The 25,073-nt window shown below is 42.8% G+C and overlaps 1 protein-coding gene across 1 annotated transcript; it reads left to right on the top strand.

Moving 5' to 3' along the window:
* Window positions 1–10,255: 10,255 nt before the first annotated feature.
* On the top strand, window positions 10,256–23,218 carry WFS1 (wolframin ER transmembrane glycoprotein). The gene is made up of 8 exons (XM_053458263.1): window positions 10,256–10,434; window positions 12,558–12,704; window positions 14,340–14,422; window positions 17,737–17,881; window positions 18,412–18,582; window positions 18,698–18,778; window positions 19,713–19,858; window positions 20,324–23,218. Exons 2-8 carry the CDS (start codon window positions 12,563–12,565, stop codon window positions 22,130–22,132), a joined length of 2,577 nt encoding a protein of 858 aa, XP_053314238.1. The 5' UTR covers window positions 10,256–10,434; window positions 12,558–12,562; the 3' UTR covers window positions 22,133–23,218.
* Window positions 23,219–25,073: the final 1,855 nt, after the last annotated feature.

Here is a 25,073-nt window from a genome sequence, read left to right as displayed (position 1 = left end):
CACATTGCTGATGTGTCGGCTTGGTTCACACACCCACGCACATGTTGGCTGTGTAGCCTATATTTACAGGTCCTAGGATCCTTGTTTTCTCATTTTGGTACTGAATGTACCCTGCTGTCAGGTAATTCCGGTTCGCATAGGGCTGGAGATACCATTTTGAGTGGTCCTCAACTTACTACCCCCTGGGACCGAGGTTGGTCCTCTCACGGCCTGACGTCTTTTATTTTACTGTACATTTCACCATATGCTAGGTCAGTGCAGTGATTTTCTGGTCGTTTCTGCTACTATCCGGCTATTTGTAGTGGACCAGTATCTTTGTTCTACATTAAAATATTGGTTGCACAATGTATATGAATATTTGCTGTGTCTTCTCCTTACTCTCTCTGCCCTTTCTTCTTTTTGCTCTTTCCTTCGTTTCTTTTTCTCTCCCCTCTTCACGGTTGCTGCTGGTTGTGCTCTCCCCTTTTCCTGGATGGTTTGCCTCGCTCTTTCCCTCCGTCACATTAAATGTCTAGTGCTCTCAAGATAATATCCCATAATGTCAAGGGCCTCAACGCACCCCAGAAGCGCCGGGCTGCGATGCGCTACTATCGTAAACTACACGGTGACATTTTACTCCTCCAGGAGACGCATCTCCGCAGCACTCACTTACCTTCGTACTGGGATAAGTCCTTCGGGGTGCACTATCATGCTACTCACCCTAGTCAAAAGAAAAATGGTGTCAGTATTTTTTTTCGTTCCTCCCTGGGATTCCAATTACATTCCGTTCAATCGGATAAATGGGGAAGGTACCTCCTGCTCACGGGACTTCTTCAGAACAAGCCTACGGCGATTTTGAACGTCTATGCGCCCTCTTCGCCCGCGGATGCCTTTTATTCTCACCTGACGGACCTTTTATTGCCCTTCCGTAAATTTCAGCTTATTGTTGGTGGTGACTTTAATACACTCTGGGATGGGTTTCTAGACAGAAAGAGCTCCTCTACGTTATCCCATTCCCTGCCGAACTCGAGACGTCTTAAAAATTTTGCGCGGACAGTCGCATTGGTTGACGCCTGGCGGTTGCTTCATCCCAAAGAGCTGGACTACTCTTTTTTCTCCCATCCCCACCAGTCCTATTCCAGAATAGACTACATATTCGTAGGCCAACATATGGCTAACTCCCTTCACGCTGCGCGAATTCATCCCATCATTTGGTCGGATCATGGGGCTGTCGAGTGCGTTCTTCACCTTTCTGATTGGCCTAGTGGCTCTAGACAATGGAGATTGAATGAATTCCTACTAACAGACCCTTCGGTCCTTTCAGAGGTCGCGCAAGACCTCCATGACTTCTTTGACTTCAATGAATCTCCGGAATTAGATCCTCTTCTGATTTGGCAAACCCATAAAGCGTTTATCAGAGGTACCTTCATCAGGATAGCAGCCCGCCGTAGGAAACTCCGACAAGAAGCGATTGACTCCCTCACGGCTAGCTTAGCTGATTTGGAAGCCCGACACAAGAGACTTCTCGATGCCTCGCTCCTCCGGGACATTGTCCGGACGAGAGGGGAGTTGAACCTTCTGCTGAGCCAAGATGTGCTATACTCCCTCAACCTTACTAAACAAAAATTCTTTGAAAAGGCCAATAAACCGGACTCCATGTTGGCGAGGCGCTTGCGTGCGCAGCGGAAACTGCAGACCATTTCCAAGATCGTGGATGCCAATCAGGCGAGCTGGGTTCACCCTAGGGACATAGCGGATCAATTTGCAACTTACTATCAAGACCTATATGATGGTAATAAAGCTCCTACGAACTTACATGATCGCCGCCCTGTACGTCGCTTTCTAGATTCAGTCGCTCTTCCGCGCCTCTCTCCAGCTCATCTGGAGTCCCTTAACGGTCCTGTTACTGAGGATGAAATTCGGGCGCTGATCTCCACACTCAAGTCATCCAAGGCTCCCGGTCCGGACGGGCTTCCAGGATCCTACTACAAAAAATTTCAGCTTCTTCTCACACCTCGCCTGCTTGTTCTTTTCCAGCGCTTCCTCAATGGTGACCCCCCATCCAGTGAAATGTCGAAGGCTAAAATTGTTGTGATCCACAAGGAAGGTAAAGACCCCGCTGCTTGCGGGAGCTATCGTCCTATTTCGCTTATCAACTCCGACATCAAACTGTTTGCTAAGCTACTTTCGGCACGTCTGAGTGCGGTCATTTCGTCTCTGATACACCCAGACCAAGTGGGATTTATTCCAAACAGAGAAGCTCCTGACAACATTCGGCGTACAATAGACTTGATTGAGGCTGCTAAAGCTACCGCTCAGAAATCGATGTTATTGGCTTTAGATGCCGAGAAAGCCTTCGATAGGATAGACTGGACTTATATGTGGGAGGTGTTGGCCCGGTTTGGCTTTCAAGGTAGCTTTCTAAGTGGCGTCCAAGCGTTATACAGTCGCCCGACGGCAACGGTGGCTCTGATGGGCTGTGAGTCGTCTTCGTTGGATATTCAAAATGGCACGCGGCAGGGATGCCCTCTCGCCCCGCTCCTATTTGCTCTATGTCTCAAGCCCCTTGCAGCGGCTGTTAGGGCCGATCCGGACATTCAGGGGATTGAGATACGAAGTGTTCCCTACAAATTAAGCCTGTTTGCCGATGACATCCTACTTACCTTGACGAACCCCCTGATATCGCTCCCTAACCTCTTTCGCCTACTGAAGGACTTCTCCAAAATATCCGGATACAAGATTAATGATTCCAAGTGTGAAGCCCTGGATGTTAATTTGGAGCCGCAAGTACAACGACTTCTTGTGCAGGATTTCCAATTCTCTTGGCAGCCGTCTTCGATCAAGTACCTAGGTATACGTGTCACTAAGGACTTTCACTCGCTCTATCAGGCTAACTACCCACCGCTCCTGGGGACCTTGCGTTCAGAGTTGCGACAATGGGCCCGCTATACTATCTCCTGGTTGGGGCGCATAACTGCGGTTAAAATGAACTTACTGCCTAGACTCTTGTATTTGTTTCGTGCGCTGCCCGTCCCAATCAAGATAGAGGAGATGGTGACCTTTCAGTCTACTTTATTTGAATATGTGTGGGAGTCCAGACGTGCTCGCGTTAATAAACCTACCATGTATAAACCAAAGCAAGCTGGAGGATTGGCTGTTCCAGACCTATTTATGTACTACGTTGCGGCCAGGATCTCTCAGTTGGAGTCTTGGTCTTGCCCGGCAAATACCCTTCCCTGGGTGGATATTGAGCGATCTTATTTCCCACACCAGGACCTCGGAAAGCTCCTGTGGCTAGACAATCCGTCACTCCTTTGTCCGTCCTCGTCCGCTACGATCTCGGCAACACTCCTCCTCTGGCGAGCTTGGCGCTTTAAGCTCGGCCTTGTCGGTTCCGTCTCTCCACTCACGCCTCTGCTGTCCAATCCTCAGTTCCCGGAAGGCATGACTCCGTCGACTTTCCGGTGGTGGACGGCTGCTGGATTGCTCACTCTTGGCGACCTGGTCCGGGGCGGGCGGATGTTCTCTTTCGCCGCCCTGCGGGACTCCAAAAATATCCCTCCAACTGAATTGTTCCGTTATTTACAGGTCCGACACTTTGTGCGTTCTCTTTTGGCCAGGGGTGAGATGGCTGCTTTAACGGTCTTTGAACGCAGATTCCGGGCCGGAAAGCGGCTTAAAGGTTCCATTTCTACACACTACTCCAGCTTTATATCGGTTACGTCTGCTTCTCCTCCTTCTTACCGGTCCCAATGGCACAAAGATTTACTCACTACTTACCCTGACGACGTGTGGGATTTGGCGGCGGCGACTCTACATAAGACTACAATTAACACATTGATAAAAGAGCGGGCTTACAAAGTGGTCGCTCGCTGGTATACGACGCCCGTGCAACTATCGCATATGGTCAGTGGCGCCAGTGATTGCTGTTTCCGAAGTTGTGGAGAGAAGGGCACCTACCTCCATGCGTGGTGGGAGTGTGGTCTGGTTCAGCCTCTGTGGTCCTCCTTCTCCGCCAAGTTATCGAAAGCACTGCATACTGATGTCCGCCTGTCTCCAGAATCTGCCCTCCTTATGATGGGGGTCCCGGACCCCACCTTGTCGCCTTCCAATCAGCAACTTATTCACCGGGTCTGCGCGGCTGTCAAACAGGCCATTGCTCGGAGGTGGAAGGGGGCTCCTCCGACCCACGGAGAAATACAGGCCAATATATGGCATATTATTAATATGGAAAAGATCACGGCCAAACTCCACGATAGTATGTCAAAGTTCGAGGATATATGGGATCCGTGGCTCTCTGCATTCACGGGGCCCAGACCAGTTCATCCGCTTCTCCATCTCTGAACCGTGAGGGGTGTCTCTCTTCTTTTTCTACTTTTCTTCCTTCTTGTCCTTCCTTTCTTCTTTTCTCTGTCCCCATTTCCTTTCCTTTCTTCCCTCTTCTATGTTATTTGCCAAATTACTGCTGGAGTGCCATACTTTGGGTTAGTGCGGGCACTTGGTTCTTCCGCATTACGACATGCTGACCAATGATTGTTGTTATGCTCTTATTGCTTTATCACATTTGTTTGTCCATTGTGCTTAGGCCTCTGTCTTATGGTCTGATGTGCTGTGTCACACTAACTTTGGCGACTGTTATATTTTGTTAAAATGCAAATAAAATACTTTAAACAAAAAAAAAAAAAGAAATTTTCCCTGAACCCCCCATCTTGGCCTTCAGACAACCAGCTAATCTCAAACAAAAGCTGGTGAGTAGCAAACTACATACTGAAACAACACACACAGATAATGGAAGCCAACCATGCAACAAAGCCAGATGCAAACTTTGCCAACACATCTGTACCAGCAACACAGCCACCCACAACAACAAGACATACAATATTAAAGGATCATACTCATGCACGTCACAGAATGTTGTATACATGATTCAATGCACCAAATGTACAATAGGGTGTTACATCGGTGAAACCTGCCAGCAACTTAATAAAAGGATGAATCTGCACAGATACTCCATCAACCATCACGATGAAGAAAACCTTTGCACTCCAGTTGGGCACCACTTCACCCAAACCGGTCACTCCATACATGACCTTAAAATCAAAACACTGAGAGGTCATTTCAAAAACACCCAAGAAAGAAAGACATTTGAAGCCAAAATGATACATTTTTATGATTGTAAAAACAGAGGACTTAATGTGGATTTGAGCTTCTTAGCACACTATCAAAACTTCCTATAACCTGTGCCTTTTTTTTTTCTCTCTCTCTCCTACATGCTCACCCCTGCTCCCCCCTTGCCTTATCTGTGCAGTAAATGCCACTATTTACTACTTACGACCCTCTTAGTTTTTTGTCTGCAAATTCTCTACCGTGTTGTTTTAACCCCTGTTTTAACCCTGTATCAGAACATGTACTGGTCAGTTTTAAACTGTGTTTTTCACTTGCTTGGTCAGAAATGCTTTTGACTTGATAAAGGGAGGACTCCCGAAAGCTCGTCTATTACTTTAATACTGTTAGTCCAATAAAAAAGGTATTACAAGATTCTGCAACTTTCTATTTTTTTTAGCTAAAAATTAAATATGTAGGTACGGTATAATTTTCAGTGTAAAAGGAGTTGCTCTTTTATACGTCTAGGAAGCTAAAACCCACTATTAGCCTAATTAACTTTTTTAACACCATGGTATCAAGACCATCTTTACCAATGGGCAACAGGGGAAGCTGCCAAACATTCTCACGGGTCCATACACAGCTGCCCCTGCTAACCTCTGTATGTCATGACGTTTGAGGAGCTACTTGATGATAAAACTGAAGGAAATAGAGTCCACCTCCCCCTTGCCTAAAGTGGTTTCTTCCTGGGGCACTTCCTGTCTGGAGTGTGGGCAGAGAGTGCTTCCCGTGACAAGGAGTGTATATGTGTTATTGCAACTAGAGAGGTGGCCATCTGTGTGGGATACCCCTTTTGTACGTACAGATGCAGATGGGTGAGGGAGGGAAGTTAACAGTTCTGCATTTGATATGTTTCTGAAGTTGGTGGTATTAGTGATAATTATCCTGTTTGGGATGGTCACAGCAAATAGAAGTCCACGAAGTCCCATGAGAAAAATATATTTCTCCTTAAGAATAAAATACAGGGCCGTAGGGGTCCTTTAGGATTTAACAGAGAGAATTTAACCCTTCTGTTCTCAGAATAAATAGGTGCCAACACTGCATTTTTCTTTAAGCATGCAGCTCTTTGCCAAATAATTTAATTTACTGATTCACTGACAGTCATGGCTGCTCTATGACATAAGAAACATAAAAACACTCATAGCAGGGATACAAGAGTTGTGTGTATACATGTTACTTCACAGTATTGAGGTGACAGTACCGTGACTCAATAGAGTACAGTAAAGTGCAGCCATGACCCTTGGAGCGTCCTGCAGTATTTGTATGAACTGTCTAGATAATAGTTGTGATGTGGCAGCGATTTGCTGTGGGCGTACTTTCCACCAGTAGTGTATCCTCCAGTGGTTTTGCACTAGCCCAAAAGTAACACACCCACAATGTCGCAAGGGGTTTGAAGCGGGAGAACATGGTGGTCCTGCTCTTGAGGCAAAATCTCTAAAGAGAGAAGTGGACCAACTGAATGCCCTGCTGCAGGAACAACAGAGGTGCTTTGATCAACAGCAGCTGGAAATCAAAGCTAACATGGAGGAACTTGAGGCATTCAGAAGGGAGATGAAATCTGTGGAGGACACTGGAGGTGCGGACGGTGGTGAGACAAATCGGAACAGCACTGGAAGCATTGCCAGGCCTAGCTTCATACAGTCTGTCACAAAAGAATACAACAATTTGAAAGATGATCGGAAATTTAAAATGGGAATTACATATTTCAAATGAAAGGGCTGAAATTGCTGTAACCGAATTTGAAAGGTTGCAAGAAGAGCAAAATATCATGCAGAATGCACTCAGTGCAATACAAAAAGAGCTGTCTGTCAGCAGGAAAGAAGTACAGAATGCAGACAAAGATTTCATGAGCCTTATAAACGAAGCAGAGCTACTGCAGAAAACATTGAGTTCCCCACCAGCAGCAAAATAAGCCATAAGTTGCCCTTTCTATAATAGCCCTGCACCCCCTGGACTCCAGAGACCCAACCTCTGCCACCCTGGTGACACCTTGTCTGAAACAGTGAGCACCCCCAACAACATCCAAGGCAGCTACTTTAAGTATTAGAGAGGCTTCCCTCCTTTGGACTCAGGTGACCAAAGCTTCGCTCCCCTGTTTACTGGGAACAATAACAACCCTAACAACATCTACTCTACTGAAACAGCTAAATCTTTTGTGGGCTTTGGATATCGAGATGCACTGACTTAATTAGTAATTAATAAATAATTAAATATATAAATATATTGCAGTCTTCTCTGTGAGTTGACTTGTTTCATTTATATTTGAATGCAAAGAAAATTAAAGCTGGTGTAGACATGCTCCCGACATACTCCCCATCGCAGTTTATTTTTGCAGACGATACAAGATATGTGATCCTGTTAGAAAAAGCCCAATGTATGTAAATAAAAAGAACGATGGAGAGCATGGCCGTTGAAGTTCATTGTTGATAAATGTAAAAATCCAAAGGCAAAATATACTACCTAAGCGCCTAGGTACCGTGCTGTCAGCTGTGAACAGAAGAGGTACTTGGGATTCATTATTTCTGAGGAATTTAAGGCAGGCAGACAGGCAGTGCAACAAAGTGGAGGAAAAGGCAAGCAGGGTGCTGGGTTATATAGCGAGAGGCAATAATAGCAGTGATGATTTGTTTATCCTCATTGCTTAAACAGTTTGCAATGTGCCTTCTCTATGTCCCACTGGACAGATCACTGACAGTACCGGCACCTTCAGTGTCCACAATGCGGTTACACTGGAGGATCAGACACTGTCGGTCACAGCATCTACCTACTGAGACAGAGCTAACTCACACTGCAAGAAGTATTGGGAAGTAAGCAACTTTTTTTTAAGGCTTGCGTAATCATTTTCTAAAGACTAATACAAATGATTTGTATTTCATTTTTATTTTTTCTCTATGTGGTGTGACAAACCCTATAGCATGAACTTCAGATGGTTGTCATCTACTCCAGTTTACCTGTTTGCTGCTAGTTTTGCGCTGTTTGCACATGGGGTTGTGCAGGATATACTGCAGGTGTCTCGTCACTGTTTGCAAAGCATAAGTTATGACACTGTGCCATTGGGAATTTTTTTAGTTGTTTTTAGGACTGAGGAATAAAACGATTGGTTCTGATGAATGCATAGAGAAACATTCTATTCACTGTAGTTTATAGTTTATGCTTTATTTTCATGTAATTATGCCCTGGTTTATGAAGATGTGTTTGAAATACCAGGGTTGGTGCAGGCAAAAGTTCTCATTGCTACAGTTTAAAAATTCAACACCTGTACTGATTCAGTAAAAAAATATGACATTATGATATTGTAGCATTGGTGGAAAGATGACCATTAACCTCTTAACAACCAATGACGTGCCAGGCACATTATTAAAAAACTGGCAGATCATGGCATTAAACAAGCCTAAACGGTGTTGCTGTTATTCCTCAATGTCAAGGCATTCAGCAACACCGAGATCGATACTGTATGCGGCCGACAGAAGTTTTAAAAGAGCCGATCAATGATAGGTCACAACCGCCACTGCAAGATATTTTGCCCCTCGCAAGATGGCGGCGTCTTTTAACAAAATATAAACAAAAATGCGCACTTCCTAAATGTGGCGTTTTACCTCCCAAACAACCTGACAAACCCATGCATGGGTGGTATCACTGTACTCGGTGCAACACAAAATAAATTACTACCACAAAGGATGGTAGTATAATTAGTGCATGGGAAGGGTTAAAATACCAGCATTTGAAATACCTTGGGGTGTCTAGTTTTTAAAAATATATGGTTTCATGGCGTTAATTGTATTGATCGGCTCTAAAGCTACTCGAAATTGCACATGGGTCAGAATGACCACATTTGGAAAAGAAAAATGGTTTTGAAAGAGCAAAATGCTACTTGTACTTATTGCCCAATAACTTACAGAAAAAAAGCAAAAAAAACATAACTGCTGTGCCTATCTATAGATAGTATCTGTATCTATAGAAACTCCTAGTGACCTACTCCTGAGTGTGTTCCTTACTCCTCAATGTGTGTCATACTCCTGAGTGTGTTCCTTACTCCTCAATGTGTGTCAAACTCCTGAGTGTGTACCTTACTCCTCAATGTGTGTCATACTCCTGAGTGCGTACCTTACTCCTCAATGCGTGTCAAACTCCTGAGTGTGTACCTTACTCCTCAATGTGTGTCATACTCCTGAGTGTGTACCTTACTCCTAAATGTGTGTCATACTCCTGAGTGTGTACCTTACTCCTCAATGTGTGTTAAACTCCTGAGTGTGTAACTTACTCCTCAATGTGTGTCATACTCCTGAGTGTGTACCTTACTCCTAAATGTGTGTCATACTCCTGAGTGTGTACCTTACTCCTCAATGTGTGTCATACTCCTGAGTGTGTACCTTACTCCTAAATGTGTGTCATACTCCTGAGTGTGTACCTTACTCCTCAATGTGTGTCAAACTCCTGAGTGTGTAACTAACTCCTCAATGTTTGTCAAACTCCTCCCGGTGCAGTCCATATCAGAAGGGCCCTTTTTAAACAATTGTGAACCGGTACGGGGAGACAGGAACAAGGGGTCGCACCCGGGCCCCATCCACTGCGACCCCTGTAGTTACATCACTGGCACTTTTATCTCTTGTGTAACACACCATAACCTCCTCTAGATTGTAAGCTGGTTTGAGCCGGGCCCTCCTCACCTGTTGTCTCTGTGTGTCATCTTGTTTTGTTCTATACTACATGTTATGTCCTGTCTACCCTCTGTACAGCGCTGATGGCGCTATACAACACAATAAATATTAATAATACGGACTGTAAGAAGCGTTGTGTAGATTGCTAGCCCATATAAATAAAGGATACTATATAATTACATGTTTTTCCAGCAGATGTATTTCATATAAAATCTATTTTGCTAACATGTCTTCTAATGAGAGCATTATAGATGTTTTAGACGTTATGGGGTAACTGGTGAACAGAATAAGCGCTCGCTTATGCACAGTATACATTCTATCTCAGATTGCATTCCACAAGGGAAAGCAATCGAGCACCAATGACATCGGCACGTCCCTGCAGTCAGTATGCGCTCTGGGCGTCAGATAGCAGACAGTTGATTACACGGCCTTTTAGGCAAGGCATCTGTTTGGCTGTGGGTGAGGCCTGTCTCTGCTGGGCTTTCCCAGGGATTGAGAGTCGGGGGCTGCGGCTGATGAGCGCTCGGCAGGCTGAGGGCGCAGCGTGTCCCGCATACGCTGCACAGGAGCGGCTGATCGCTCATTCCTGATACTGAAGACGCAGACGCCCCACTGACCAGCGCCTGTCTACCTGGTAATATGTGAATGTTTGCTGCAGGGCCCCGCTGAGCTGAAGGTGATCAGCACGGGGCATGTTTTGACACGGAGAGAGCTGATCATCTGTAGGGTTCAGGGAAAGGCCAGGGTGGGTGAGTGCCGGTGCGCAGGTTTGTGGCATGTTGGTGTAGGTGGAGAGCATTACCCAGGCAGGGTGTTCTAGCCCATTGCTGGGGTTAGGTGTCGGTGCAAATCACCTTTTACTCGCCTGATCTGAGTGGCATTGGTCCCCTGGCACGGATCAGTCATTATCTGTGCCAGTGTGGGCAGTCACACGCCTCCCCTCTGCAGCAGATTCACTCACACGCTGTTTTCTCGAACTGGGTGTGGAACTGAAACAAAGCAACTTCTGCTGATCAAGAGGTTCTGCAGCAGCCGGGGCCTTTTGGTTTTACATGCCAGCCCGAGTGCCCATAGTTTATTGCCCAGCTCACCTTTATACATACACCCAGCTGACCCAAGATCATGCATTTAAATAACAGTAGGTAACAGCCCTTCTCTAGTTGAAAACATGTAAGCATTACAGCTACGCAGTGTATGGGAGAGGCTCTGTTACAGTGCACAGTTCCAGTGCTGTTATACACAGAGTGGGGGGTTCCAGTGCCGTTATACGCGGTGTAAAGTGCCCGTAGTGTGTATACAGGATTGCACAATAGCAAAGGACAGGCAGCTGACACCCAACGCAACAACCAGGAAAGAAACCTCATAGTGATCACTGGAAATGTTTAGCGCTTTCTGTCATTATTATGGTTGTTGATAAATCCTCACCTTTTAGTTATTGCCATCTTTACCGTCGTTATTCTTTAGTGTTGTTAATGTGCTGACCCAGGGCTTGTGTGTTTGCAAGGAATTTCTGACGGCCGTCAGATCCATTAGTGCCGTCGCGTTTTGATATAGATCACATATTGTAGGCTAGTATAAGAGGTGGGGGTTTCATGCCCCGGCAGGCCCAGTGTCAGCAGGTGGGGGGCTTCTGCACTGGTGCACGGTGTGTCATGGGGGCTTCCTCTCTGCAGATGGTCCCAGTTCATGTTCTTTAAATGCTAGCCTTAGGGCTACAGTCATGCGCCTCCAGTGCGTTTGCCGCGTATCTTGTGCAAATCACACCATGAACTTGTTAGTCATGTTTTGTTTTTGTTTTTTAACGCTGGAGACTTGCCACCATTTAGCCAGTAGACGAAGCCTGGTGCAGAAGGCCCGCCGTGGGGTGAGGTGGTCTTGCATTGTTATGGGTAGTGACGCAGGGGAATGGAGGATCCACAGAGTTTCTAATGCAGGAATGGGTATTTAAGTCATTGCGGCAAAATGCAAACCTTCAACTATCTCGCTTTCTGGGCCAGCTCTGCCCTTAAACATGGTTTATCTCACCACGACTGTTTTTAGTAAATAAATTAAAATAAACTCTGATCGTACAGCTTTGCATCCCATTCTACATGGGCACAGAACGAGTGAATGTCTTTCTCCTGGAGAACACCAACTGGTGCAGGACTCCAGTTGACTTAGCAATGGTTTTGCAGTCTGGGGGTCACTTGCAATGTACCATATAGTAACCCAACTCATCTAGTCAGTGTTTACTGACTAGATGTGTTTATATTTTTAGTGTGTGAGCGTCATTCTGAGAGTACATCATGCTTACGCTCGGATCTATTCTGCAGGCTGTGAGTTTATTGAATGATGATTATTATCCCTTTAAGGTTAAACCCGGACTGTGTTTAAAAAGGCAATGTTTATTCAGAGCTCTGCTATGGTTTTTGTCCAAGTTAACTTGGCTTATATGCGTTTTTTTCACGGCAGCCAAGGGCAAGGTGCTGATCGGATTTATGCACAATATTTGGTGCTTCGTTGTGTACGCTGTGAGTCTTCCCACATTTAACCCTTTTGTACCAGAAGGAGTAACAGCCATTGAGTGTTAAGAGATCTGTTATGCAGTATTATTGGTTACTCAATGTTTTGTTAAGATGGTATATTTTCATGTGTTCTGTTTTTTTCCCCTTTTTTGGTCATGCACTTATCTGTGGATTGGTGAAAGGCTTTGGAATGCGAATGGCATCCCTTTCTGGAAAACTGAATGTATGACTGTGTTTTTAAATCACTTTCCAGATAACATGGATCCAGACCCATCAGCGCCTCCCCAGGTGCTTGGCAGGTCCCAGCTGAACGCTGCTACTGATACGGATGGTCATGAAGATGCACAGATACCGGGAGGATCTAGCTGTCCATCTTCTTGGGGCTTTTCAGCCGTGACAGGTAGGATCAGGAGAACTGAGGGATTCTGGATTTTTGGCATCCTTTTCCTTCCTTAACTAACTTCATTAAAGTCCCATGACTTCAGCATATCTGGGATCTATGAAGGTCCACCTGCTTGACCCACAAGGCAGCCTTTAAGACTGGCCTGCTGATAACTTTACTAATCCTCATGTTTGTTCTAGCAATTCCATTACTAACATTTTCAGTACAAGCATCATGTGTACTCCTTGCAGAATATTATCCGTCGGTTTTAATAATATACGTTAGCACATTTAATGGGGTCTCCGTTCCTGGGATTTAGAAGTTGTCTACTATGATTATCGTTTCCAGTTAAGATATAAGTCCAGACTTTGTGTTCCCATCATCCATTACTTTTTCCAAGACTATTTACATGGCGTCTTGTCTTTTTACCTGAAATGTTCTTGGGTCATTAATCTTTCTTACATAGAACATTCAATAGAAGATGTTGAGCAATGCAAAAAGATGGCACTTGGACAGACCTGCATTTTCAGTAAAAGTTCAGTTGATTTTAGGGTATAAAGTATCTTTTCAGGTCAACAGAAACAATGAGTTAGTAATATGACCTTTCCGTGTAAATATCCAATTATTTAGGTAATACAATTCATTTTATGTCCTTTTACTGGGGAAGCTATTAATCTGCTAAAACTAACATTGACTATTTCGCGTCCCTCATGTTGCCCTAAACGTTTTAAAGGATTTTATGGGATTTTAAAATGTTTACGTAGTTGCTTATTGTTACTGAATCTAACGTCAACAGGAAGCATCTGGTACCAACTAATGTGCACATCGTGCACTGAAATACTCAAGATATCTTCACAGACTATGGAACCGCGTTAGCATGTTGTGTACTCATCAAGGTCACAGATAAATTCAGAGAGACGTTTCGGTGTAAAAATAACTGCGACTTTTCTAGAAATATTTTCCATCAGAAATTCTTCTAGAACATTCTTTGAAATGAGCCAACCTTATTTATTTATTAGTGGCGCTTATGGAAAAATGTTGCAGAAGAATGTTAGGAACGTGGAAAAAATGAAATGCTTACTAAGCAAGTTTGTGGAGTAGTAGTAATCAGTTGTGATCCATGGACCACCAGTGGCTCAGTGACACACTTTAAAGTGGTCCTTCAGGTGATATAAGGATTGTAAATTGGAGAACCTGTATGATTATTATTTTATTATTACATTTAATTTAGTAAGTGCCAACAAATTCCACAGTGCTTTTAAATGGGGCAGTTAACACATATTTAACAAATATACTTTTATACGTGTAGACGCATCAGGAGTTGCCCCGTAAGCTTGCCATCTAGTCTTATGGTACTTTTAAAGTTCCTGGCAGGAATGGTGGGCTTTTGAGGACCCCACTCTTGAGCTTACAATCTAAGGGATCTGTGTAATCATGAGATACACGGTGTATACAACCTTTCTTTAAATAGAGCTTTGGGAGTTAATGTTCACAGAGCAAAATAATACATTGATTTCCTTGATGGCAAATGTCACAGAATAGGGAGATGGTTCTAGCTGCCTAATGCTGTTAAAACCTGGTCTTCAAACTCAAAATATTGACTTGTAGGTAGCTTTGTTTGTGATCAATAATAAAAGTACTTTTTCATTGCAGATCCCTTGAGTGATGAAGAAGAAGCCACATTTCAGGAGTTGCTGGAAAAGGCCAAGAACGGCGACCCTAAGGCACAGAGCGAGGTAACAATAAGTGCGGGGGGGGGGGTTGGAGTGACTCTTGGTCATCTCTGCTGGAAATACTCATCACTTCCAGTGACTCATTGAAATAAACACAGGCTGCTTTATCGTGAAATATAGGAGCCCCATAACCCAAAAAAGTAACTACTCAGCTTGCTTCTAAAAATGATAAAATGTCTGTAAATAAATATTTGCCTTTGATTTTTTCCACATACCTTTCTCTTTATCCAGTAGAAATTTTTCAATTCTGTGTCAAGTTAATTTTTATAACTTGTTGCCCAGAACTAGATTGTGCAGCGTGTTTGTACATGTATGTAATACTGTATCTGTGTTTTAGAGCCCCGCTAATGTTTTTTTTATGTAGATGAGATCCTATTTTTGTCCATCTAAATCATAACCTTGCCGTTTTCCCTCGTGCATCTCAATTGTCACTTGGTGAGTTTACGTTCCTCTGCCTGTTCCGAAGGTATTTATTGCTCAGCAGGGCTCTGTGCCATTGCCAGACAGCAGTGCGTAAATCCCGTAACTCCCCACAGGGTCATAACTTAGCCAATGGATAGGAGGAAGGCAGTGCTTTTTCCGTGTAAAATAAAGCGGGGAGCTGGTACTCTGGTGCTGTTTTTTTATTTTGTTTAATAAATGTGTGTATATAAATATATATTTATATTTCTATATATACACACTCACTCACACAAACACACCCTCTGCCTTACCCAAACATACACACTCACTTCTGCTGCCTCTTTTGCCCCTGCAGTCCCAAAGTTGCCTCTCCCTCTGAGCGTGATCGGGAAGGCATAAGTTATCATACACGTGTAGAAGCTGACATTAATACACACACCAATATATCTAGATACTCACAGTAACACACATGCACACTCACAGAAACAAATGCTAACACCCCCCCAAGAATCTCACATATACGCTAATATACCCAGACATCCCCACGCACACCTGCCCTTGCAGCCACATGCTTATTTGCCCTAACACAAAAACACTTTCTAATTATACTTTCTTCCCATCATTCCACCTTTCTAACTACCTCTACACCCTCTCTTACTTTTCTCTTTATCCCTCATCCTCATATCTCTATCTTATTTTCCCTCCTTCACCCCATCCCTTACCTTTCTCACTCTCATTTTCTGTCCTGTGGTAGGAGCGCGGTGTCTGTTCCTACAGAACTCTGCTTCAGTGTTCCCTCATGGTGAGCACAGCTTCGCTCCTGACCGTTCAAATATCCCCGCACTCTGGATCAATCACCGGCACCAGCACAAGGGGGAGCTGAAACAGAGATCTGTGGGAGCAGACCTCGCACTCCCTTCGTTTTTGGCCAGTTAGAGGAGATCCACGATCCCCCTCCCAACCGGCCTTGCTCCTCCAGTGATCCCCACCGGAGGTATCACTGAGCTCCACGGCAATATAAACTTAAAAACTTTTCACGTTATTTGCAGTGGTTACATAAAGCACTGTTCTCTTGCTTAAAAGATTGTAAAAATAATATAGAAACTATTAACACCTTTGAAACTGAAACCCTCTTTGGCCACGTGAGATGGGGGTTGGTATGGGCCGTTCCTGCATTTAAAATCTGATGCAGATGTCCATGGGGTGTATTCACTAAACCAGCAGTTCACAGGAGAGTTGAACTCCCCTGGATTGACTCTGCAATGTAAAGGGCCAACCCTAGCGAGTTTCTCCTGCGAGAAGGGCTGAGCTGGCCCTGTGTAATGAAGGAACCGTTACTCTTGCTAGGGTCTTGAACGTCTCCTCACTGAGTGAGGCTGGAGTCTTGCGGGAGATATTCACTGTAGCCGGCCTTTCATGAGACATGGCGAAGCCTGTTAGTTGAAGCATTTCACTAACTTGCAATCAGAACCCTGTGACTATTTTGAGCTCTTAACAAACTGACCCCAGCGTTATCGGAGATTCCACTGAATCATTTTCTGGCCCCTGTCCACCAACGGTTTTTGCCTTTCTTCAAGGACACCTTAGTTACTCTTTCGTGGGCTACAACAGGCGCAGCTCTACCTGCTTATCTACTAAAATGATTTTTTTCAAATAAAAGCTCTGCAGACTTGGATTCTGTATATACCTTCACAGACCAGGATGGTGAATTTCATCTCGGAACTCAAGGAAGTCATGCCTGTAAAATACTGGTCCCGTTCTAACCCACCGACTGTCTTCTGATATCTATCTATCTATCCATCTATCTATCTATCTATCTATCTATATATATATATATATCTAAATATATCTATATATATATAGATATAGATATAGAGATAGATATAGATATAATGTGTAGTTCGTATGGAAATATTACCACCTCAGATAATTTGCCTGTCAGCTAAATATTTCCATTCAGGTTTACATAATAGTTACTGTAGGTGTATGAGAAGGAATGTTGGCTATAATATAATCTTAATCTGTTTGCTTTATGACGTGTCGTCCATGCATGCTCTTTTTAATAGTGAACAAAATACAAAAAAAATGGTTATGTCGCACATGAAGAAAAAGATCCAGGTGATGTCCCTACACAGTCTACTTGCTGTCACCAAGTGACACCACTGACTGAAAATGATTTGGAGAAGCAGAAAGACGAAGCATGTGAAGCACATGTAAATGGACGCAAAGTGTTATATGTGAATAAATATTCCACTAAGTAAACCTGTTATTTTTCATATTTAGTTGGGTATCCCTGACCTTTCATGCCTCCTCTGATACCTTTGTCTCTACACTCGCTGTTATTTCTTTCTGCCCTCTTTGTGGGCTCTCTCCATGAACTCGATTATGTGTGTATATTCTCTTCTTTTCTCATTTGCATATGATTTGTTTGTCGAATGTGTTTAACGTAAAGATGCAGTAACCTCACTTGAGTTGCAACCTTTGCTGATGGCGCAGATGGTTAACTAAGGCACACGTTAGAACTTAACGGGTATTGAAGATTGTAAACGGGTTAAAGTGTTTTATGTCTGTATGAAAGTGTCTAGGACCCCTTCCAGATTACCTTCCGTTTAATTCATTAACAGAGGTGTCTTTAGTCTTGGCTTCAGCTGTCTCTTTGGTTTAGTCTGAATAGGCTGTCGGACAGTAGTGTGGACTGCCGAGATATTCTTCCCAGAAACCACACAATATGTGGTACAGATTACGATATCTTCAATTAAAGAAAAATCCAAAATGCGTAGTTGTTGTAGGCCATGAGCTCCTGAAACGGTTCACCCTGCAGATGATATGGCACATCACCAAAGTCCACCCATACCCAACGGCATACAAAAAACCACTTGGAATGCAAACATTAATTAATGCTCCGTTTATCGCAGGTAGGGAAATGCTACTTGAAACTTGCCGAAGAACAAGACGAAGAAGTGAACAGCAGTGCAGCCGTTGACTGGTTCATTGAGTCTGCGAAACAAGGTCGCAGAGATGCGGTCAAGCTTTTACGCAGATGCCTGGCTGACCGGAGAGGTCTGTTCTATGTTCGTTAATGTTTTATGTTAAATATAACAGACTACAGATTTAGGAGCCAGTTTACCTATTCACACTGAAAGTCCGAATTCAGTCTGGGAACAAACCTATAGCGATATCAGACCGTGCCCTATTTCTAATTTTTCAGGGAACGCTTAATTGTAGCCAGCAGACACAAACATGACAAAATTGCTGTTTGAAACAGAAAATTCTCCACACAAGATTTCTCTAGTTATCGAGTCAAATCGATAGCTGACTTTTTAGGTCCATTAATTTATTTTTCTCTTTTAGTCATATCTGTGCCAAAGTTCATTCAAGGTCATTAAAGTTAGTGCAGAAACAGCAGTGGGGTTACTAACGAAAGTGTTTGCATATATCTATCATTGGGTCGTACAATAGGACTAATTAAGTCCTGCTCCCTAGTCGTGCGTTAAACTACTCTCCCCAAAACAGGTGTTTTGGGAATTGGACCGTGCCTTTAGTAGTGTGCCTCTGTATGAATCTAACCAGCAGACCTGTGTTTCCTTAAGGAATAACATCTGAAAATGAAGAAGAGGTTAAGAAGCTCTCCTCAGAGACTGAACTGGAAAGGGCCGTGAGGAAGGCAGCGCTGGTCATGTACTGGAAGCTCAACCCGAAGAGGAAGAAACAGGTGTCTGTCTCAGAGCTGCTGGAAAACGTTGGCCAGGTTAATGCAGAAGGTCAGTGTGTGGGGGAGGCCGTCGATTTTGTGTTATATAGGAAATGTTTCTTTTAGGAAAGCTCTGCCAGTCTTCAGTAAACAGAATAAATGTTGTCTCTAATTTTCTGTTTTAGATGCAGAGACGCAGCCAGGCCCCATTCCAAAGGCTGCCCAAAAACAGCGCCGGATGCTGGAACGGTTAGTCAGCAGTGAACGTGAGTAGATCGCTTGCTGACAAATCATCTTGGGGAATTGGGGACACATTTATGTCATGTTATTTATTTTATCTTGATATCTGAAGACCTTCTGAAACTTTTTCCTGACATAAGGAAATTGTATCTAAGTGACAGACTCGGCCAAACCAGGTCGTAATAACGTGTATATGTATATATGGAGCTTAGGTTACCAACAGTCAAGTTGTCTTTTAACAAACCAGCCATCGTAGTTATTATGACTGCTGTATTCTATCTTTTTTACAAAGTGAATTTGCCAGAGATTTGTGAGTTTTGTGTTATCGTTAGGTACTATAATTTGTCAACTGCTGCCTGTCCACTTCTAACATTCCATAAGAATGTTAGAAGAGGTGGGCATCTGGTGGAATCTGAGGAGCTTCCACTCTTCACAAGCTTGGTCAAGTGCCCCATGGGATTTATTTAAAAAAAAAAAGGAAGAGTTGACAGGAGATCTCTTTACATGGCTCTTTACTGGCTTTCCCAGCTATTAATGGTAGTATTATCTTTTGTTTATATAGCACCCACCATTCCCAAAGTGCTTCTTAGAGTCCATATATTCAAAGGGTGACAAAACTAGAACTGACAGACTAAGACAAACGATGCATTAGGTAGAAAGGGCCTGACTCGCAAGCTTATGCCATCAAGTAGTAGCTGAAAAGAAAGCCTTAGAATGGTTATGGTGGGAAATTGTTGGTGTCGGGATAGAAACTGCCCGTCTGTCTTTTCTGGTCTTACATGAGGTTCTGAGAATTGTTATTAAAGTTGCAATAATATCCTGTTCATTTGGCTACCAAACAATGAACTTCATAAATGTGATAACAATAAGCTAAATGTTGTTCGATGTGATATGCCCCAATTACAGGTTTTCTGCATTAATAATTTAATTGAATCTTAACCACGTCTTTCATTGTTCCAGCCAAGAGCTTCATTGCTTTGGATGATTTTGTCGAAATTACTAAAAAGTATGCAAAAGGGATCGTCCCGTCCAACTTATTTCTACACGACGATGAAGATGATGAGTTTGCTGGCAAAAGTCCAGATGAATTACCCCTCCAGCAGAAGGTACGTTTACTTATAGTAGGGCTACTACTACTTGAAAAGGAATGCTGAATCGTGTAGTGCTTGGATTATGTAGCTCAATTTTAAACTTGGTTTAAACAAGATTTATGTCTTAGAATAATAAGCAAGGATTCTGTATTCCTATCTTTTATTCACATTACACTTAAAATCGAGATGAGGCATCAATGGATTCAAACTGCACTTCCCAAAGTCTGTTCTCTAGCCTTCTGCGTATTTAACATTTTTGTTTTGTCTGGCCATGCCTGGTTTACCAGTACCGGGTGTACCCCACTGATGGTGCTGCCTACCCTCTATCTCCTGCCAATTCCCTATCAACATTTTACTCTCCTTATCTTCTTTTACATCGAAAAGATTTATAAGTGTGCTTAATGAGCATTTTTAAAATCATCAATATTGGCAGAAATGCTTAGTTTCTCATCTTTCAGTATCTTTCTGTCTTCTCCGTAGATCATGAAATATCCACTCCATGTCATCACGGAACTTAAAGAGTACCTTATTGATGCTGCATCGAAGGCTGGAATGCATTGGCTGTCTACCATCGTGCCCACGCATCACATCAACGCTCTTATCTTCTTTTTCATTATAAGTAACCTTACCATAGAATTTTTTTCCTTTTTTATTCCACTAGTGATTTTCTACTTGTCCTTTATTTCGATGGTGATTTGCACACTCAAAGTATTTCAGGACAGTAAAGCCTGGGAAAACTTCCGGACACTGACTGATCTCTTGCTTCGTTTCGAACCTAATCTGGATGTTGAACAAGCTGAAGTCAACTTTGGCTGGAACCACTTGGAGCCCTATTTCTACTTCCTGATATCTGTCGTCTTTGTTATCTTTTCCTTTCCTATTTCAGACAGACACTGGATCCCTTGTTCTGAACTTGCTACCATCTCGATTTTCTTTACAATCACTAGCTACCTGAGTCTCAGCACAAGTGCCGAACCGTACACCAGGAGGGCTTTGATGACAGAAGTGGCTGCGGGGTTACTTTCCCTGATTGACATTATGCCGGATTTTTTGCCCCAGCTCAAGTTACTTGGAAAGACATTTTTCACCGTGCCCATCGGTCATTTCATTGTATTGCGATTAAGTATCCCATGCCTGCTTTTCATTTACTTATTCTATCTCTTCTTGAGGATGGCCCAGTTACGGAATTTCAAAGGTGTCTATTGTTACCTGGTACCGTATTTAGTGTGTTTCATGTGGTGCGAACTGTCTGTTGTAATTCTGCGTGAATCCACTGCCATTGGCCTTATTCGTGCATCGGTAGGGTATTTCTTGTTCTTGTTTGCCCTCCCTATACTTTTGGTTGGCATTGCTGTGATGTGCATTGTCCATTTCGTAAAATGGTTTATAGCATTAGAATTGACCAAGATCGTGGTAACCCTGGTATTATGTAGCATTCCATTGCTTATTCGTTGGTGGTCAAAAGCCAATTATTCTGTGCTGGATATGGTTAAGTCGCTTACCAAAAGTTCCATCGTGAAGCTGATATTGGTATGGATTACCGCAATTGTAATGTTTTGTTGGATATACGTGTATCGCTCTGAAGGAATGAAAGTTTACAATTCTACCTTAACCTGGCAGCAGTATGGCTTCATCTGTGGCCCAAGAGCGTGGAAGGAAACCAACATGGCTCGGACTCAGATTTTGTGCAGTCATCTTGAAGGGCACAGGGTGACCTGGACAGGGAGGTTCAAGTATGTCCGTGTTACAGAAATCGACAACAGTGCAGAGTCGGCTGTCAACATGCTCCCTCTGTTTATAGGAGATTGGATGAGATGCTTATACGGAGAGGTGTACCCAGCGTGTGATCCACAGAACGTCACTATTGAAGAAGAAGAACTTTGTCGCCTCAAGTTCCTCTCTAAACACACTTGCCACATGAAGAAGTTTGATCGCTATAAATTTGAGATAAGCGTGGGAATGCCGCTCAATGGTAAAAACGGAAACAAGTCAAACGAAGAAGACGACATTACAAAAGATATTGTGCTTAAAGCGAGTAACGAGTTTAAAACTGTGTTGCTAAACTTGAGGCAAGGGAGCCTGATAGAGTTCAGCACTATCCTCGAGGGACGGCTTGGCAGCAAGTGGCCCGTCTTTGAACTTAAAGCTATAAATTGCCTAAACTGCATGGCCAAGATCACTTCGGCATCGAGACACGTGAAAATTGAACATGACTGGAGGCGCAATGTCCATACAGCTATTAAATTTGCATTTAATTTTTTCTTCTCCCCATTCCTTTCAGCTGTATAGAAAGAAGGGGAAAAAAGACCCTAAAGAACTGAAACTGTTATGGGGTCACTGTGATGCAAACCAAAGTGAAGTCTCTTCTCGATATGTAGCTTTAACAGTAATCCTCACATTGCACTTTGTCGGATGTCGTCCCGATGTCTGATTTATAAGCGTGTATCTCCTTGCAAAGCTGTTGTTTCTTGGCTGGTGTCTTTGTGCCGGAACAAGACACCTTTTTAGAGCAGAGTTCCTGAACGACTAACTTAAGGGACGTTAAAGAGAGTTCACCATCATAATGAGAGTTTCTAAGCCCTTCTCGTTGGTGAGGATCTGCACACAAGTCTGTATCTGCACCAACACGTCGATCATGGTGCAGCTGGCCATTATCGATTACTGAACTGGACTTTTCGACACAGAATTTTGGTGGGATTATTTTTTTTCTTTTTTTGTTCTTTGTAATGCAATACTAATTTTTTTACTAGAGTTATTACAATCAATTTCAGGGGTTTGCCATGGCACTTACATGCACATTGGATGCGTTATTGAAAAAAATCTGAATGCTTAAAATAACAAAAAACGTACTAACACTATAAATCATTATTCTTGCTCTAATCGTCTAATGTGGGGTACTTATTTCTTCAATTGGTGGCTGCTTTTAAAGCATATATAGCTTTATCTTATGTGTAATATTTGTATATAAGCAGTTCTAGTGCTTCCTTCGAAAGAGGCAGTTCCGTGTCTTAAAGTTTTCTGATTCCATGTATAATTAACATCCTATCATGGGATTATTTAATTTCCTCTGTATGAAGAGCAATATTTATCCTGATTTACAAAAGGTGTTTTTTTGTTTAGGAAAGTTGTCTTGCTTGTATTTTTTCTACGTTTAACACTAGTGCTGATGAATATAATGGCGCTTTGGTTTGATTCTTAATTGGGGGGGAGTATTTAAAAAAAAAAAGTTGCCTTATCTAAAGATGGTATTTGTAATTATTTCAGAGATTTCCAAACGTTGCTGATTTATATCGCTTGGGTGATGGGTTCACAGGGTTCGCCAACGGTACATTTTAAAATGTATAAAAATATTTACATAAAAAGGGGTTAATCCCATTTTGTAATTGAGTGCTCCTTTGATAATGTGCTGCTGCTTCCATCTGATAACGAGATGCGGCATTTAAAGGCTGTAAAAGTGCGGTGATCGCACCCTCAGGATTTTTATTCTGCGAAGAGCCGGGTCACCTTGAAAGCGTCCGACCTCCTGGATTATCCTGCACCGCATGAAATTAGAATGCAGACCTCGTTTGTGTTAGAAAACTGCTGTCTCCACACATTTCATTTGTCTTCCCAAAGACAAGTCTTAATATGCAGAAATAAAAGTGTTTATAAAAAAAAAAACTTCAAGGGGGTAATCACTAAATGTATCGGTGTATAGAAGCTACCCGAATTGCAATGTCTCTGTATTTGCTACACATAAAATGCATACTTCCCAGTGGTTATATATTAGACAGGTGCAGGGCCAGCAGAATCACTTCGGACATTTTCGTTTAGTTTTTGGCGCGTTCATTTTGGGGCACTGAATGCCTTTTCTCGGTGGTTCAGCTCGGACAAAATTCTGGGGTGTTTTTTAAAATTTATTTTAGGGGGGAGATCCCTGATACCTTCTGGGCTCACCTTTCATTATAGAAATTTTAAAATAAAAGGTGCCCCTAGAGTAAGGAAAGAGTAAGGAAAAGGTGCCCCTAGAGTAAGGAAAGAGTAAAAAATGACTTGCTCACAAATGACATGTTTGGCTGGCAGCATAAATTGCTGTCTTAACTCCCTAAACTACACTCAGAAACGATAAAATGTCGGCTGCAGTCCATGTTATAACTACAGTAGTCACTACAGCATCTCCACTCCACCCCAAAACAGCACATTTTCTGCACTAAAATAAACTATTAACTTGCAGTTTTATATATGAGTAATGAGCATCAAACTCTGCTAAACTGTCACCGTTTCTTAGACCAACTCCCATCAGTCTGTAACTGCTGCTACTGACGCGTTAAAATGGCGTCAGCGCACTTGTATATCCAGTGCTTGTCCTCCCCCTTGTAAATGCTGATTGGCCAGAGTGAAAAAAGTAAAACTCCCACAGGCTGTTGGGCCCGTCAATCACAGCCATATTCGATTACTTATACCTATCAGTCATTGATATGTACCGTCCTACCTACCGTCTCTCTTACTTTACCTCATGAATGAGCACCAAAAGGGCTAGTAATGGCGGCGGATACATGTGACGACATGTTAAGCGCCTGTACGCCATTACAAAGATTTAATATGTAACTTTAAACTCCACACAAATCAAACATGAAGTTTAGAAAAAGCATAACAGACTGTAAATATACCTTTACCCTCCAGTCTGCATCGGCTATAGTGTTATTTTGCTATTTTGTTATTCCCCGCTAGATGGCACTGTTAAATTACAAGAAATAATGTAATTTTAGACAGAAATAAAACCATTGCAAAATAAATCATAATATTGTGTATTTTTTCTCAGCAACCAACAATTTACATATTGTATGGGATTTAAAATGGAGACAAATCAATAAATATGGTGCCAAGGGCCCTGCTGGCAAGCCGGACAAAAATAATAATAATAATAAATCAATGTCTGCCTTCTCTACTGATAACCTAACACTATTTTTGAAGTATTTTCTCATGTTTAGAATTTGGGCTGGTTTATCACAGTAATGAGAGGCTCAACACCCATTTGCTTATAGCATCTAAATTTCATGGATGAGAGGGATCAATAGCTCTTTGTAATATGTCCCAAATCACAAATCACGCTTAATTTTTTTGTTTTCAGCCCCGCTTGTAAGCAGTTGGCTGCAAGGATCAAGTGCATCTCTATGTGGCCATGATGGCTATCATGAGGTTAATTTAATCTAAAATCGGCAACCAAAAGCGCACTGTACACTCTAAAGGT

This window comes from Spea bombifrons, chromosome 1 (assembly GCF_027358695.1).
Source record: "Spea bombifrons isolate aSpeBom1 chromosome 1, aSpeBom1.2.pri, whole genome shotgun sequence".
NCBI classification, from domain to species: Eukaryota; Metazoa; Chordata; class Amphibia; order Anura; family Pelobatidae; genus Spea; species Spea bombifrons.
The sequence above is the reverse complement of the archived record's forward strand: the minus strand, read 5'-3'. Positions and strand labels throughout refer to the sequence as shown.

Bases quoted from the DNA above. Each gene is read 5' to 3' on its own strand.
- WFS1 (XM_053458263.1), top strand. From the start codon at position 12,563: ATGGATCCAGACCCATCAGCGCCTCCCCAGGTGCTTGGCAGGTCCCAG. The intron at 14,423-17,736 runs GTAACAATAAGT...CGTTTATCGCAG, and splicing joins ACCCTAAGGCACAGAGCGAG to GTAGGGAAATGCTACTTGAA. The intron at 19,859-20,323 runs GTACGTTTACTT...TCTTCTCCGTAG, and splicing joins AATTACCCCTCCAGCAGAAG to ATCATGAAATATCCACTCCA.